Source organism: Sapajus apella, unplaced genomic scaffold (assembly GCF_009761245.1).
Source record: "Sapajus apella isolate SASKATOON/1434 unplaced genomic scaffold, GSC_monkey_1.0 scaffold6, whole genome shotgun sequence".
NCBI lineage: Eukaryota > Metazoa > Chordata > Mammalia > Primates > Cebidae > Sapajus > Sapajus apella.
Window position 1 is genome coordinate 48,848,888 of NW_022436946.1, and position 15,845 is coordinate 48,864,732.

The following is a 15,845-nucleotide window of genomic DNA, read 5'->3' on the forward strand; positions in this document are numbered from 1 at the left end:
CCCTCGCTGCTCCCCATAGGAAAACTCCCCGGCCGAGCTTTCCACGGTGAAAATAATCACCCCGCAAACCCAATCCATTTCGAAAAAAACGCACTTCTTTGGGATTAAAGACAGTTATTGTATTTATTTCCTCTGGCAATGAATTCCGTGTCACCACGGCTTCAGAGAAACGAGAAAGAGAAAATAAACCCCCGAACCGGCCTCGCGCACGCGGTCTGCCCGCGACTGCCCACGGGATGGGCCTTTGGGTGAACCCTGACTCCTCAGCGGGGAGACCCAGTCAGCCAGGCCGACCTCGGCGGCCTCCGGACGTCCCCGGCTCTGCGGGGCCGCCGCGCTGGACCGAGCGCTCAATCACCCAACTCCGGGGAGCCCGAGGAGCGCGGGTTGCGCCCAACATCGGGAGGGCCCGGGAGGCCGCGAGCAGCGGCGGCAACCTGACAGCGCCGACCCCGCACCCGGGGCTCATTAGGAGCGCAGCGGCCGAGCTGGTGGTAAGATCCAGAGCCCCGAGCCTGGGTGCGCGGGGGGCGGTGCGGGGCCGACTCGCGTCACTCAGCCCTATTGGCCAATGAGCGCCTCGGCCCGGGCCGCGCCAGGCCAATGGGAGGCTAGGAGGCTGGTGAGTGGCATTGAGGGAGGCGGGAGAGAGGCGGCCCGGGAGTGAAGTTGAAGCTAAATCCTTAAGCTATAAAGTTACCGGGGGCAGTTTTCGGCTTCCAATTAGGAATAATAGTGAACTGGCTTCGTAGCAATTACGGAGGACCAGGTTTCTAAAATCACTCGTCCCAAAGCTTACATCCTCCTCTTTCTGCCACGCACCCCTCCCCCAATTCATGATCCAGAAAAGGGAGCCGGGAATGCTCTGCTCCTCTCTGCCGGTGGGAAGCGGAGAGGCCGGCGGAGTCGCTGGGTTGGACGGTAGGCATGAATACAGTTAGGAGATGGGCGCCCCCGAACCCTCTGCCGCCTGTGGGGACTGAAGGTAGGTGAAGCAGAGGATACCTCGCGCCCGCCCAGCGGCCGCGCAGCTCGGCTGCGGTGCGGAAGAGGCCGCGGCACCTCCCACCCCCTGGGTGCCTGCGAGGGGCTGTCTCGAGCGCGCCACCTGTTAACCTGGCGCTGCCGGGCCCCGCTTGTTGCCGCCCCTGCTGGGCAGCCAGAGCGCTAGGTCGCCTTGGGAGTCCCGAGGGACTTGGTGTGTGTCACTTTTTGAGGAATCCCTCAGACTTGAGATCCAAGTTAAAGAGGTAGCCAAGGTCCAGACCTGCCAAGGTCGGGAGCTGAAGGCCCCGACGCGCCGAGGAGAAATTCTGATTTGCAGAAACCTGCTTCTCTGGGACGTGCGCCCGACCTGGGCGCGGGCTCGGGGACCCGCGGAGAAAAGTCCACTGCGGGTCTCCGAAAATATGCATTTTGTTGTTTGGGCAGCTTCCAGGGGGTCTGGAAGATGTGGCTGGCATGGGTGAGGGCATGCCAGCATTATTTGCAGGGAAACTGTCTCGCTGCTGATTTACCCGTTTCTTTAAAAACAAACCCAAAACGCCTGGCTAGGCTCTCTGAGGCCCTTCTCAGCAGGGTTTTTGGAATTGGGGCGAGTGTGTGAGTGCTTGTGGAGCCGCGGATCTCTTACGCTCTGATGCTATTGTCTTCACAGGAGCCTGAAAGAGTTGTCTGGGGTTCCTGCTCTTCCCAAAGGGGCTCGGAGCCACCTTAAATGCCGCGAGACTGAAGAGCAAACTTCGGGGATTAGTATGTCGATTTTCCGAGGACCAGGGTTCGCAGCTCGGAGTGGAAGAAAAGGCTGGCTCTTCAGGGGTCCAGCCGGCATTTGATACCGGAGACCCCCAGGATTGCCCAAATTGCGGTGGATCAGCAAATTTCCTATCCTGCATCCCTCATTTTCAAAGAAAATAGTTTCTGTTCGTCCCCGCTGGCCTGTTACTGCCATCAATACACTGTTCCTGGTGCAGATCCTTCAGCCTCTTCATTCAAAGTATGTTTTATGTTTTTGCCAAATATGATCTCTAATTGAAAGTTTATTTTTTGGTTTTGGATGAATCTGCGGAGCTTTCGTTGTAAGAAGAAAGGGGGAATAAGACACAATGAAAGAAAAGTCCAAAAATGCTGCCCGGACTAGGAGGGAGAAGGAAAACAGTGAATTTTATGAACTGGCTAAATTACTGCCTTTGCCCTCGGCTATCACCTCGCAGCTGGACAAAGCATCCATAATCAGACTCACGACCAGCTATCTCAAAATGAGAGTGGTGTTCCCAGAAGGTAAGTGACTTTTCCCAGATGGAATTTCAGAGGCAGAAGGGGCAGGGGATTTGCCAAGCGAAAATCCTACACCACTGACTGGAGAAATTCGTACATATTTACTTAGATACTCTGCAAAGGAAAGTTTAGCTCGGCTGCTTCACTAAGGTCCTCACTGAACTCAGAATTTCTGTTGCTTTTTCGAAGCTCCCTCTACTTCCCCATTAATACTTTCTCTTCAGTTCATCAGATTTGTTTGGTTGGGAAGCAGCCCAACAGTCCTTTTGTCAACACTTCACATACTAGGCTCAATTGAAAGTACTATTAATCCAAACATGACTTTCTTTTTTACTCCTCTTGTTAGAATTGTGTCCAGTAGAAAGCAGGAGCACTGCCAAATTCTGTATTTTTTGACAGGTGTAGATAGACCCATGTACCTGGAGCTAGCTAAGCTGGATAATAATTTCTGTATATGTCTGAAATTTTGCAAATGAGTAACAGGCCCATTTGTGAATAAGTATGCCTGAATTTCTTCATTCTCTTACATACATTCTAAGCAAACTTATTCTGAGTTTTCAAGACATTCCCAGATTATGAAACTAACTCTGGAGCTTGATGATTTGCAACTCTGGGCTTGATATTATCTGTAAGATAATAGGCTAGTCCTAGAATACATAAGGTTGGATTAAGATGGCTAGCCCGGTTAGAAAACATCTTCTGGGTGGCAGGTTGGCAAACAGATTCTGAGAAAATTGTCTTATAAGGCCTAGAAGTTAGAATAGCTGAACTATTGACATCATTTAAAACTTGTATTTAGATGATCAAGATTCATCGTGTAAGGACAAAACAGCTTTCATAGAACACTGTCCTGTATAAAACCAGTTATAGTTACTAGAAAAGGACACATTTCTATTAGCCCATCTTTTCTTTTACTTGAATTTAAATAATAAAAACAGATTTAAAAAATATTTTAGAAATGTCTTTGCTGGGGGAAAGGGATTCAGAAACGTAAAAGAGGGATTACTAAACAAGCAAACAAACAAAAATTCAAGAGAAAGAATTCTGTTTATTTACAAATGAGAACTTCTGATTTAACCCCTGGAGGTTTTTGTTGTTGTTGATTTTAGACGTTTGGAGTTTGTGGTTTTCCATTAAATAAACGGATGGGCAGGAAACAGTCATTATTGGGTTTGGAGTTTCACTTTGCTTGATCATGACATAAAAGTTATTATCTAAGTCAAAAGCCTGCAAAATATGCTCCAAGCTAAAGGAAAACTTTCAAATTATAATTCAGTTCTACCTTCAAACTACAAGTGATGTTTTAGTCATTCCCTTCTAAAGCTGTTCCTCTGACCCTGGAAACCGCGGGAAAAAAGAAATCAAAGCCTAAAGCCAGAAAAGTTGAAAAGAAAGAAAAAAAAAAAAAAAAAAAAAGAAGAAGGAAAAGGAAGGGGAACTTAAATACTAAAAACTACATTTTCCATTCAAACTGTGCTGAGAATTGTTGATGGGATAATTTCCATTATACCACACTGCCTTCTATTTAAAAAAGAGATCTCGTTGTCTTTTATACTGTCAGCACCTACTTTATAAAAATAAAGCTATTGCGAACTCCGCTGGCCGCACTGTTCGTAACAGGATTATTAGCAGTGATTTGTCAGCCCCTGCGGTCTCAGTGGGCTCCCTTTCTGCGTGATTTCCAGCCGGTCTCGTCAATTATCGGTGCCGATGTCGCTCGCTGTTTGATCAGAAGCAGCATATGGTGCTGCTTGTGGGGCTGCGAGTAATCGCGGGAGGAGAATAGCTGGGCGGCGTTCTGGGGAGGGGAGCGAGCGGGCCGGGAGAGCTCGGGGAGTCGCCCAGCCAGCGACGCTAGTCGGCTTGGTGCACACCCGGGGCAGACGCAGCTGGGAAGATAACGGGCTGTTTTCTGCTGTTGTTTTGTTTTTGTTTTTAAAAGAGCGAGCTTTTTTTTGTTTAATTAAGTGCTAACTCTAGACATTATAAATCGCGTTGTAAATAAATAGGAACAAAAAGTAAACTCTCACAGCCAACCTCTCGTTATTTTTAAAGAGAGAGCGGAGGAAGGCTCCCGCTGGAGTCCCCTTGGTGGCCAGGACTGTCCCCCCTGGCTACTTTAACAGCGACTGTGCTTTCTGCAGCCCTCTCACCTTCCTCTCGAACCCCTCCTTTCTCTCCCTTCTGTGTGTGAGTGTGAGTTTATGGGGAGGAGAGGGTGGACGATGTGTGAACTCTGGGCACATCATTTATTTTCTCCAGCTACTGCTAAGCTCGTAACTCACCCTCAGCCTCCACCCAGTGAGTTAGACAGGGTCATCAGAACAGCTGGCTCCTAGGGATGAGGTTTTAATTTTGACGGTGGACTAGTTTAAAAAACCCCAAACCCCAAAACAGCTCTTTAAAATATTAAAGAACAACAACAACAACAAAAACAAAACCACAACAGCTTTCAAAGAAATAAAATAGTCACAATCGCAGGACCAGGGACAACCTGCAGGGGGTGCCAAATTTGGGTTCAGTGTTGACTGAAGGCAGAGAGTGGACAAGACTGGGGTCCAAGGCAGTTGGGGAAACTGATCACTTTACATTGATGTAATTTTTTCTCGTGGTGTTAGATGGAATTTGTTGGAAGATTAAATTCATCTTTACATCTGTCTTGAAGCCATCCTAGCACATAGTAGGTCCTCAATACAATTTTAAGGTTGGGATAAAGATAGGTATAAATGTCCTATCACAGGTAATATGTGGATTTTATAAGGTATATAATCTAAATAATTATTAATCTGATGACATAGCTCTAGGTATGAAAATGCTGTAAAACTTCGGATTTGTTCATATAATATTTCATCTGTAATATGCTGTAATGCCAAAGGGCTATAAGTTAAATGAACAAACAAAAATCATTGCATAATTATATTTGAAAAAATAAATATCCTTAAATACAGGCAATTCCCATCCGAATACACTTTTTTCTTCTCCCAAGGTCTAGTAGATTCCTTGCCTGGGGGCAAGTTTCAGCTTTTATTTGCCTTAATAGATGAAATTGAACTGTTTAGGTGAAAATAAGGGGGAGTGGTGGGAGAACAGAGAAATGGGATATAGGTACCAGGAATAATTAAGAAAAAAAGCATTAGATTGGAGATTTCAGAGGAAAAAGAGAAAATTAGGAAAGCTAACTGAGAAATCACTAACACTTCGTATCTCCCAATTAGTGACATATTCTATTCCAAGGTAGCTTTGCAAAGAAAAAATTGAGGCACATAGAAATGTAAAAATCTTTGACGTTATCAAAGTCAGAGGGATAGGATCTAAAAAAAAAAACAGCATGACTTTATTTTTGTGCAAAATAGGACAAATTCAACTAGAAAGATATATTTGTATCCAGCTATAAATAAATTTTGACTGGGTGTGTAGCGGCTTGCATAATAAACTTTGAAAGGATCAGATATATTTTCTTACCTATAGCTATTCAGAATCTTGGTAATATCACATTGCCATTTCATTGACAAGATGTTTTGGGAAAATAAAAATAATTGCAGAGTTGAAATTAGTAACTGCTCAGGAAAGATCGTCTCTACAACAGACAAGGATGATTAAACAAACTTCCACAGACGCTTTCTATAATATGCACCTCAAGATTGAAATCCTTAATGGTGTTATATTTTTTTGAGGCAGAATACTGAAAAAGAAAAAGAGGCCCCATTTCCCACGTGGGTCAGTGATTTAAGGCTGTTTTTCTTGCTTCTTGGGGAAATGATTGAGTATTAGGTTTCCATGTTTATTTTCTTACAGAAGTTTTTCTCATTTAAAGGCCTTTAAGCACAGTTTACTGTTCCATACTGGTTTTCTGTGTTTAATTCCAGTTTTGATGTTGACTTAAAATGTGGAGTGCAGAACTAAACTCTGTGCAGAGCATTTGCAAGGCAGATTTATGTACTAAATCAATAAAAAAGGATACTTTTTTATTTAAAGGGAGAGATCGCTAATAAAACAAACAAACAACAGGTATTATAAGCAATCGTGGGATGCTTTCAAGCAGGGTACAATTACCCATCTGATGATAAAACGGGGCTGAATTTCTCGAGGACAAATCTAATTTCTAGGGGAGTTGTTTTCTAGTTCTGGGGAATCTTGGAAGCTTCCAGCTTTTAAGGAATCAAGTGTAGACACAGAATGTGAACCCATAGATTCTCGTCGCATTCTCGGTCCCAGGTATTTATCTGGAAAATAAGGCTTGTACCTTGCTAACACCTAACGATTTTAATGGGCCACCCATTGCCAGTCTTTGATCCCTGACATTTTAAAATTTTGTGTGAAGGAAGGGGAATCTCAATTATTTAGGAATGGTCCTGCTACTCTAAAAGTGCTGAAACAGTGTCCATGGCAAAGTAAACTTCCTTCCACGGGTAGCCCCACCGAATTGTCGGCTCCTGCGCCTTGCCTCTCGGCCTCGGTGGCTCAGGACCGACAGTGGACAATTCTGTCGAGGCCCCCGTCGCACCTCCTGCACCGTCCGAAGCACTCAGCCAGCCAGGTCTGAGCGGTGTGTCCCATCTTCTGTCCGCAATGGCCCCAGCCAAGGGTCTAGCTTTTGTGGCCTCAGTACAGAGTCTCTTCACTCCCCAGCCCAGCCCAGGTGCCGCCCCCTGCCCGGCTCAGAGGTCCTGCCAGTGCAGGTGTGTGCCGGCCGCGCCTCCTGCCTTCCCGGCCACTGCTCCCTACGAACAAGCGGTCGTCTAAACCTTAGCTTGAGGTCCGTCTGTTTGGGCCATTCCAGCGAAGGCAAGCTAAATGCCGCCATCCGAGTCCCTGCGCCAAGTTGAACTGAAGTGGGATTCGCCGGCGCCTTCGGGCTCGGCGGCTCCAGCGCGGGCCTCTAAGGAGGTGGCGTCGACAAAGATGGGCCGCATTCGAAGACCCGGAGTCCCAGGGCGACATCGATTGACGTTTTTCGGCCGCCACACCGGACTGTCTCATAAACAACCCAGTTTTAATCTAGACCTGGCCGAACCCCTCCCTCCCTGGGTTTCTGCAGTCTTTTCACGGCGGGCTCCAGCTCTGGCAGCCAGGTTGGCCAGCAGGCTTGACCCTTACGGGAAGCCCAAACTAAGCCCAAACTCGGAGGCCGGAGCTCCGCGAAGCCGCATAGAGAGAAGGGTGGGGGTCAGCGCTGTGACCTTCGGCTCTACCCCACATTTACAGTAACATTAGTGGATTCCCCGGACAGGGCCGCGGTGTCTCTGGCCCGGGAGCGGCAGGCAAGAGAGGTCAGGTCCCTTGCCGAGGCAGGCACACACTGTGGGGTCCAGGATGCTGAGTGGAACAAGACCTGGCCCCTCGCGCTCGCCAATGCCCTCGGGTCAACCACCCCGGCCCCTTGGTCTGAGAGGGCGGCAGGCAGGGTGGGCAGCAGCGCCGGAGATGGGGTCGGGTGCTCCTTCTTGCGTGAATCGGCCTCCTGCCAGTGAGGCTCCGGGAGCTTGATTCGGGCTGGTGGCACCCATTTACCGCCCGGTCCCTTTTATTCTCCGAAGAGCCGGGCAGCGGAGGCGCCCGGAGCCTGAACACGAGGGCCCCTGGGCACCTCAGCGGGGGGAAAGGCTTGGACAGTACGCATTTAGCGAGAATGCGCAGGACCGGCAGTATACAGAGGATTTGGAGTTTTCAGGATTACCCCCTGGGCCAGACTCTCCTACATACTCTCAAGGGACACCCAGTTGGTTGAGACAAACTGTTCAGGGACCGCAGTGGCCTCAGCCTCTGAGGGCTTTTCCCTCCTCAGTCACCAAGTCGTGGTCAGGTCGGGGAACAGCGCCTCCTCCCCCCTCCCCCGTTTCCTAAAAGGGACCTCAATTCGTTGGGGAGGTGAAGTTTCCCGGGAAGGACTGCAAGGAGGATACATTTCTACAGAGATGTAGTGTTTATTTATTAAAAGAAAGAAAAATTTTAAAAGAACAGTAGAACACGCTCTTCTCTTCCTCCTCTTCCTGTCTGAGTGAAGGCGGTGATGATGCCGGGTCTGTAATCTATATTTTGTCAAGGGTATGAAATTCATTCCGAAGGAAAAGCTCTATCAATTTATTTTTGCTGCTTGCAATAACACAGCTGGATGATGCTTTGAGCTCACGCTAGACTGGGGCTCATCATTCATTCGCCAAGAACGGCCTAAATGGTGCCTATGGGATTAGGTCAATTTTAGTGGATCTACTTCGCCTCATTTGGTTACTAATTGGTTTCTTGTTTTATAAATCGAAATCTCATTTTCAGGAAATTACAAAACCCGTGCAGTCAGTCCATTGAGGTAATCCTTGGGTCAGGGGGTATTTAAATGGAAATGGCTAAACCGAGCAAGGAGGGTAAAGCAACAGTGAAACTTGCCTGGGTTTCACATGAAATGTGAGCTAGCCCTTTAGATCCATAATAGATACATCCCTTCTAATGCTACTTATGTAAATATGGTAAACCAGACTTTAAGGGAAGAGGGGGGCCTGGGAGAAGCAAAATTTATCAGCTAAGGTTAATGTGGCATATCTTGGAACTCTTCCAAAATAGATTCTGTTTTCCTTTGTCTTCGGCCACTTTAGCTCAGGAAAATCCTTTTGTCTAAAACCCGATTTAGTTATCGCCTCCTTCACAGAGCTCCTTTTCTCTTTTGCAAAACCCCGTTCCCTCGGCCTCACCGAATTACAAGAGAATCTTTAGATCTTGTTCCCACTGTAATCCCGCCGCAAAGGGAGCTAGTTTCCTACTCATTTTAAACAGACAATCAAAGGATTTGCGAATTTTCTGCGGTAGGTCAAGTGCAGAAACGAAATCTCAGCTTACCCCCTCGCCAACTGAAATTGGGTGTGCCAGCGCGCGTCACCAAAGGTAGAAGGCGAGGGGGTCCAGGAAGAAGGTCTTCAACCCACTTCGAGACTTTAGGGAGGGGGGCAATTTACTAGGACTTGGGGAGGTGCTCTTGATATTAGATCGGGAAAGCCCGGCAGGTAGACAAGAGTAGCCAGTCCCTTATAAAACATTAACCCAGACACAACCGTGAGATTTTGACGGGGAACAGAAAGAGTAGGCAACGCTCCGTGAAAGCAAAAGGCTCCTTAAATGGTGGCGGGGGTGGGGCAGGAGAGGGCGAGGGAGGCCTCTGTTAACCTGTGCGGGACGGGCTGTTTATTAACCTGTGGGGGAAGTCTTATTTTCCCTCGTAGGCGCATGCTAATAAGGCCGAAACCCGAAACAACAAACAGCCTTGGTTGGCGCCAGGAGTTCAGAACCAGTATTTAACCAGATCCCAGCCAGGGGGATTTTCAGATCATTCTGGTTGAGAGGCCGCTTCGGGTATCTTCCGGCCGCTTTGGGAGACCCTTAAATTTTTAGGTTAAAGACATTTTGTTGGCCTTAAGTTCAGGCTTCGCACCCTTCCGAGAGCCGCGCGAGACCTGTCTCCAGTCGCAACGCAGCCTGCAGCCTCCGCCCGCTCCGGGATCTCCCGAGTGCCCTGGCTCTTTACCCCAGCCAAGCTTTGGGGTTTCAGGCCTTCCGCGGGCCCCAGAGCGCCCAAGGGCCAACGTCACCGATGCCCTTGGCTTTCCCAACAGGGTCCTTTCCCCTTTCCCCTGTGCGACCACCGCAGCCAATCCCTCCTGTCACTCCTTCTGAGTGGGTATGTCTGAGCCGGGATTTAAAAAGAAAAGAGCAGGTCGTGACAGAAACCAAGAAGGATAGGTTGGCTGAGACTGGAAGAGCGTTACATTTGAGAAGGCGAAGGGGTGTGTACAGGTGACTGTGGCTGGGCCCACCCAGAACGGTCCAGGAGGACCCCAGCGACCAGGGCAGTGGAGTCACTCCGGGGAGGAAAGCTGGGGCGGGCTAAAGAGTCGGGAGGAGTTGACCGGGAGCCAGAGAGGTAGACGCGTCCTGAGTGCGGGCGGGGAGCCTCAGTGTTTGCAGAGTGGTGGGGAAATCGTTAGATTTATTTAGATGAGCAAACACCCAGAAAGACCGGATTTGAGCTTAAGGGGCGCTCACGGTTCCTCGTTGCCAAGGCTTTGATCGCTTGCTCAGGAAGCAGCTCCTAGCCAACACCTTTTAAAAATCCAACTCCATTTTTTATTTTGAAAGATCTGCACCAACCTCATATTACAAGGCGAGTGTTTATCATTGTGTACTTCTTGTTGATTTGCCCCTTAAAGCAGTGAATCACCTTTCTGAGGGGTGGGGTGGGCGAGGTCATGTTAAACTTTATTTAATGGTGTAAGAATAAAAGGATTTAACTACCTAGTTAAAATAATTTTTGCAGCAGCACTATTAAAAATATATTACCTGTAAATAGCTTAACACAGGTCTTCGGAAGTTTTTCTGCCTCCTTTTTCTTTTCTTTCCTCAAAAGGGCAATTTAGCAGACTCCATATTAAATTTTTAGAAATAAGCCACAAGAGTCTTGAGTTTTTTATATTTTAGCCAACACCAGAGAAAGTTTTCGGCAAAGCCTCCAAAGATCTTAACGGGAAAACATCAAGGAGAGAAAGAGGCGGTCTTTGTTAATAGAATACAGTACCTGGAAAGTAGAAAAGTTGAATGGGCCTCAATTCGAGACGAGAACGAAAATATTGCAAAAAGGTTGCTAGCACACCAAAGTAACTGACTTCTGAAAAAGCCCATGCGGGTTTTGTTGGGGGACAAGGGGATGGGGGCATGAGTTTTGTGTAAGGCAGGGGTCTAGGAGGGGAAAGGAATAGGGAGAAAGATTGAGCAGGGATGCTGGTAAAAGTCAGGCTGTAAATCAGCCGCCAGGGAACTGATTTTTCCGAAGGGGATTGAAGTCAGAGGCCAAGAGGAGGAGAATGGTTAGAAGCCCCGCAGCCAATCAGAAAGCCCGCCAGGGACCCGTTGGACCTGGCCAGTCTTCTCAGGTCTCTGCGGGCTGGCAGTGGCATTCGCTGGGTGTCGGGACCAATTTGGCCTCGGGAAAAGGATGACAATGAAACTCTGGGCGAGAAGCAGAGTGCCCTCACCCCCGTAAACACACTACTGAACCTACAGGAAAGTTACATTATCAGTGGGGTGCAATGTTGGAACCTGGGCCACTTGGAGTCCTGCCAGGGAGCCCTAGGCATGGGCTCAGCCATTCCCAGAAAACTAGGTCTGGTTCCGGAGAGGAAATCTAACCTCTGCTGAGAAGCAGAGGGCGGACTGAAATATACATGTTCCCATCCCCCGCTGTCGACATCGAGAGGGCTCCCCTATGGTATCTAGTCAAAGGGCCGGCGCTCGGGTAATACAGTTCTGGGACTGGTCCAAACTGCCTGCCAGATCCAGATTCAGTAGCTACAGAACGTTTCTGTGTCTCCACAGGGCTTGGCGAGGCGTGGGGCCACTCCAGTCGGACCAGCCCCCTGGACAACGTTGGCCGAGAACTGGGCTCCCATCTGCTCCAGGTACAGGTGCAGGTCTTCCGGCAGCACATAAGCTTTGAGGGTCTGAGTGCCTGGCCCTGAGTTGGACTTTTAGTTTCTCGTAAAGAATAAAGGAGGATCTGGACTGCACGTGGACCTCTCAGAGCACAATAGCTGCTACAAAGTAAAATTTTAGCTTTTGCAGTTGATGCTTCAAGAGGTTGCGAGGGAGGCAAGGTGACAAGCGGGATAGGGGGTTTGGTAGGTAGCCTAGTCAGGCCCCATCAGGGCAACCTAACCGAGAGAGGGGGCACCATTTGTCTCCATTGGGCTGAGGGAACTTGAACACCCAGATCAGGCAGAAGAGGCAGGGTCACATCCCAAATGAAGGATTTACGAAGGAAATAACAGGAATCTGGTAGAAAGACCTGTCAGTGCTTTAAGCCCACACCTTTCCCATACAGCCGCATCTGCAACTGGTTTTGTCTCCCTGTAGTGTCCGAGTTCCCTCTTCTCTTCCTATTTCCCTTCACGCCAGCCCAGGCTGGGTGCAGACCCTTGCTTAAGCACACCACACCCCCCACCCCCAGATGATGAGTTTAACCGATTCGAGGCTTCCCATTACCTTGTGGTTTGTAATGCGCACAGTTTTTAATTGCTCTTTGGCTGCTTAAGTTACAGAACAAATGTTTTAAATTGCAAAACCCCAGTGGCATTTTTAGATTTTCCACTTGTCCCTAACTCTGCACCATCATTAGTATTGTTATTCAAGTCCACTGGGAGCTACTCTCTTGGGAGCCTTGAACCTAAGCAGCATTTGGGGAATGGAAGCCAGTTTTCCCTGTGGGCTGGCATGAGTGGCATCTCTTGACGGGAGCTCCTGTTCCTACCAATATCCTATACCTCTCTCCTTCCCAGACACTGAGGAGATTTTAGTTTCATGGAACAAAGAAAGGGCTTGGGCAAGCATTTTCTCACTGACGTGGCCTCCATACCTTTGATTTTATCTAGAAAGGCATTTAACTCAAAGACACCTTCTATCAGATTTCCCTGTATCCTTCCCCCAATCTTTTCATATTCCTAACTAATTTTCCTCAGAAACATAAACAAAAAACAAAACCCAAAGTTTCCCTGACCATTTCTAGCTCTTGCCAATTTATTTCCTCTTCTTCACCCTACATTACTGCCCGGACTGACTTACATTCCCAATTTCAATGGCCCACCCCCTCCTCATTCACTCCCACATCCCTGAAGTTTGGCATCTCTCCCACCCATCATGCTCTTCACAGGCTCCACCACATTTTGATAGCAAGAATTAGATGCTCATCTCCTATCCTAAAGGAGCTCACTCATTCTACAAATTTGGTAGGAGCAATGGCATGCCAGATGGAGAGCCCTGCTCTCAGGAAGTTTACATTCTCAAGAGAACAGCTTTACAAGCCCACACAGGGGCATTGTATAGTGTACCGGGGGATAGGTGCCATGGAGAAAAATAAGGAGGAGAGGAAGGAAGAGTGGTGCCTTTTAACATAAGAGATGATTGGAGAGGGCCTCACTGAGAAGGTAACATTTGGACTAAGACCTGAAGGAGGTGACACTGATGATTTAACATTCTCTCCTTCCCTCAGTTTCCAAAATAGCACTGTTGCCCAGATTCTTCTCTCTCTGCCGGCTCCCTTTTGATTTCCCCACCACTGATTGGCCTGCAAATGCTGTAATTTTCCCAGGGTTCTAGCTCTATTTCTCCTGTCACAGGTTCAAGGCCACCCAGGTAATCTCAGCCAACATCAGCCTCATAACTCCTTTCTCCACATGAACCCAACTGGTTTCTCCAGTCTAGACTCTCTTCCTGAGCTCCAGATTTTTGTTTTCTACTGCAAACGGGACACATCTAAATGGAAATTTGCATACACCTGAAGTTTAGCATCTCCAAAACAAGAATGTACTATCTCCCTTCCCCAGAATTCTACTCATACAAAATCTCACTAAATCTTGGTTAATGATGTCACCTTCTACTGAATGCCTTCACTGAAACCTTGATATTAACCTCTCTCTACCACCAACTAAGTCCACATCCAGAGCCATTTCTGAATTAGATTCTCCCCTTTCTAAATGCCCCTTGTGACTACCTCATTTCAGGCTTGACCATCTCTGCTGCAGCTGCCTTCTCTGATATCCTTTTCCCCTTCCCTTCCTCCTGTAGATCACTGTCTACATTCTGCCAAACAAAATAAAATTAAATGAAGGCCACATCTAAGCATGCTATTCTCTTGCTTAGAACCCTCTATTAGAACTCAAGTGCTTACAGAGCAACTCCAGGTTTCTCAAACTGACATTTCAAGCTCCAAAATCTATTACAGGTGTAGCTCCTCAGCCCTGTCTCTGGTACACCAAACTAATCATCTCAGAATACACTAGATTGGCCCTATCCCCAGACCCAGATTTTGCCACTTCATTCCTTCTGTCTAGAATGCTCTTTCTTCCTCCTCCAGTCCAAGCTTCCTGTTTAAGGTTCTGCTCAAACATCAGCTCCTCTAAGGCCTGATTGTCCCCCAGGCCTCTGGTCACTCAGGCTCTGGCCCCCCTGCCTATTCAGCACTGTCTGCCTGTTCAGCTGTGTAGTCATTATAACTGTCCTCAGGCCAGTTGCCCCTGCTGGACTTCCTGCTCCTTGAGAGCAGGGTCTGACAACTCTTGTCTCTGCCTGGACTGAGGCCTTATTCATAGAGATAGAGACAGTGAAAGTCTTAAGACTTTCCTTCATGGAGAGCCTGTCAGTTTGATGTATCAATGGAAACATACACACACTTACACACTATAGCACTACTCTATGGACTTGCTCCTTGCAAAGCCTCTCATCTTCTAGACCCCCTTCTCCTGGACTCTTTCCAGAGTCACTGGCCAGCTTTCTTCTGTCTACAAACTTTAGACTGCCAGCCCTTCCATGTTGACCAAGCAGTGCCTACTGCACTGCTATTCCCAAACCCTGCTATTACTCTTTCCATTACAGAACAGGTAAGCTGTGATTTTTCCCCACCAGAACTGTGTGTGTGTGTGTGTGTGTGTGTGTGAGAGAGAGAGAGAGAGTTTGTGTTTTATGAATGTATTTTCTCTGTTCATTTCAGTGGATCCTGAGTCTTAGAGGGCACTAGCCTTGTCCACCACTTACTCTGGATCTTGCCCATTGGGCTGCATGCCCCAGATGCCTACAAATTTAGAATGAACAAAAGGGGCTCATGTGGCTAGTTTTCTATGCCCTGTTTCCTGCCAACTCTGCTCTATTCCATCTCTCTACACTTTTGATTAAAGTCTCTAACTTCTGTCCTCCTGCTCCCAGGCTTCTGGCCATTTCTCCAGATGGCCCAGAGGGCTCTCTATTCTATTTCTGCCTCCCTAGACCTTGGATGGCTTCATCTTCGTGGTGGCCCCAGATGGGAAGATCATGTACATTTCAGAGACAGCCTCAGTCCACTTGGGTCTTTCTCAGGTAGGTGAGTGGTTCACATTCCCCACTTGCAGTGTTTACAGCCAGAGCTGGAAGCAGGGGTAGGGGGCTGGGTTGGAGGTTGAGTGTGCTTCTCCAAACCTTTTATATCCACATTTTTGGTGCTGGAAATCTCATAGCTGGCAGGAATACTCTTACATGGTTCTGGGTCTCTCCATTTCTCAACTTCCCTTCTCCCTTACCTTCCACTCTAGGCCCAAACAATGGCTACTTTTTTGTCCCCACCATAAGCCAGACAACATGAGAGGAGGTTACATACTTATTTCATGATTTCTTTATCAGAACTTTGCCAGGGAGCTGTTGCTGCTGCTACTGTCATTATCATCATCATCATTATTACTGCTGTTATTATTACATAGACAAGGAAGCAGAATCTTAGATGGGCTGCAAAAGATAGCAAGAAGCAGAGCTGGAATTAGAGCTCAGGGCCGATTCCAGAATTCTGGCTGCTGTCCTCACAGTCCTGCACTTCCCCTGGCTTAATCTGTCAGTCCCTTCACTGGGCATTCCACCGCCACTGGGGCGGCCACATCCTCCTCTTTACAGGTAGAGCTGACCGGAAACAGCATTTATGAATACATTCACCCGGCAGACCACGACGAGATGACGGCGGTGCTCACCGCCCATCAGCCCTACCACTCTCACTTCGTGCAGGGTAAGGTAGACAC

The 15,845-nt window shown here is 48.0% G+C and overlaps 1 protein-coding gene across 1 annotated transcript in view; it reads left to right on the forward strand.

Moving 5' to 3' along the window:
- The first annotated feature begins 664 nt into the window (after positions 1-664).
- Positions 665-15,845, forward strand: part of SIM1 (SIM bHLH transcription factor 1) — an 81,049-nt gene continuing 65,868 nt past the window's right edge. The window contains exons 1-5 of the mRNA XM_032275182.1: positions 665-985; positions 1,658-2,280; positions 11,632-11,714; positions 15,070-15,159; positions 15,724-15,832. Coding sequence (XP_032131073.1) covers positions 2,106-2,280; positions 11,632-11,714; positions 15,070-15,159; positions 15,724-15,832 — 457 coding nt within the window. The 5' untranslated portion in view covers positions 665-985; positions 1,658-2,105. The remainder of the gene's footprint in view (positions 986-1,657; positions 2,281-11,631; positions 11,715-15,069; positions 15,160-15,723; positions 15,833-15,845) is intronic.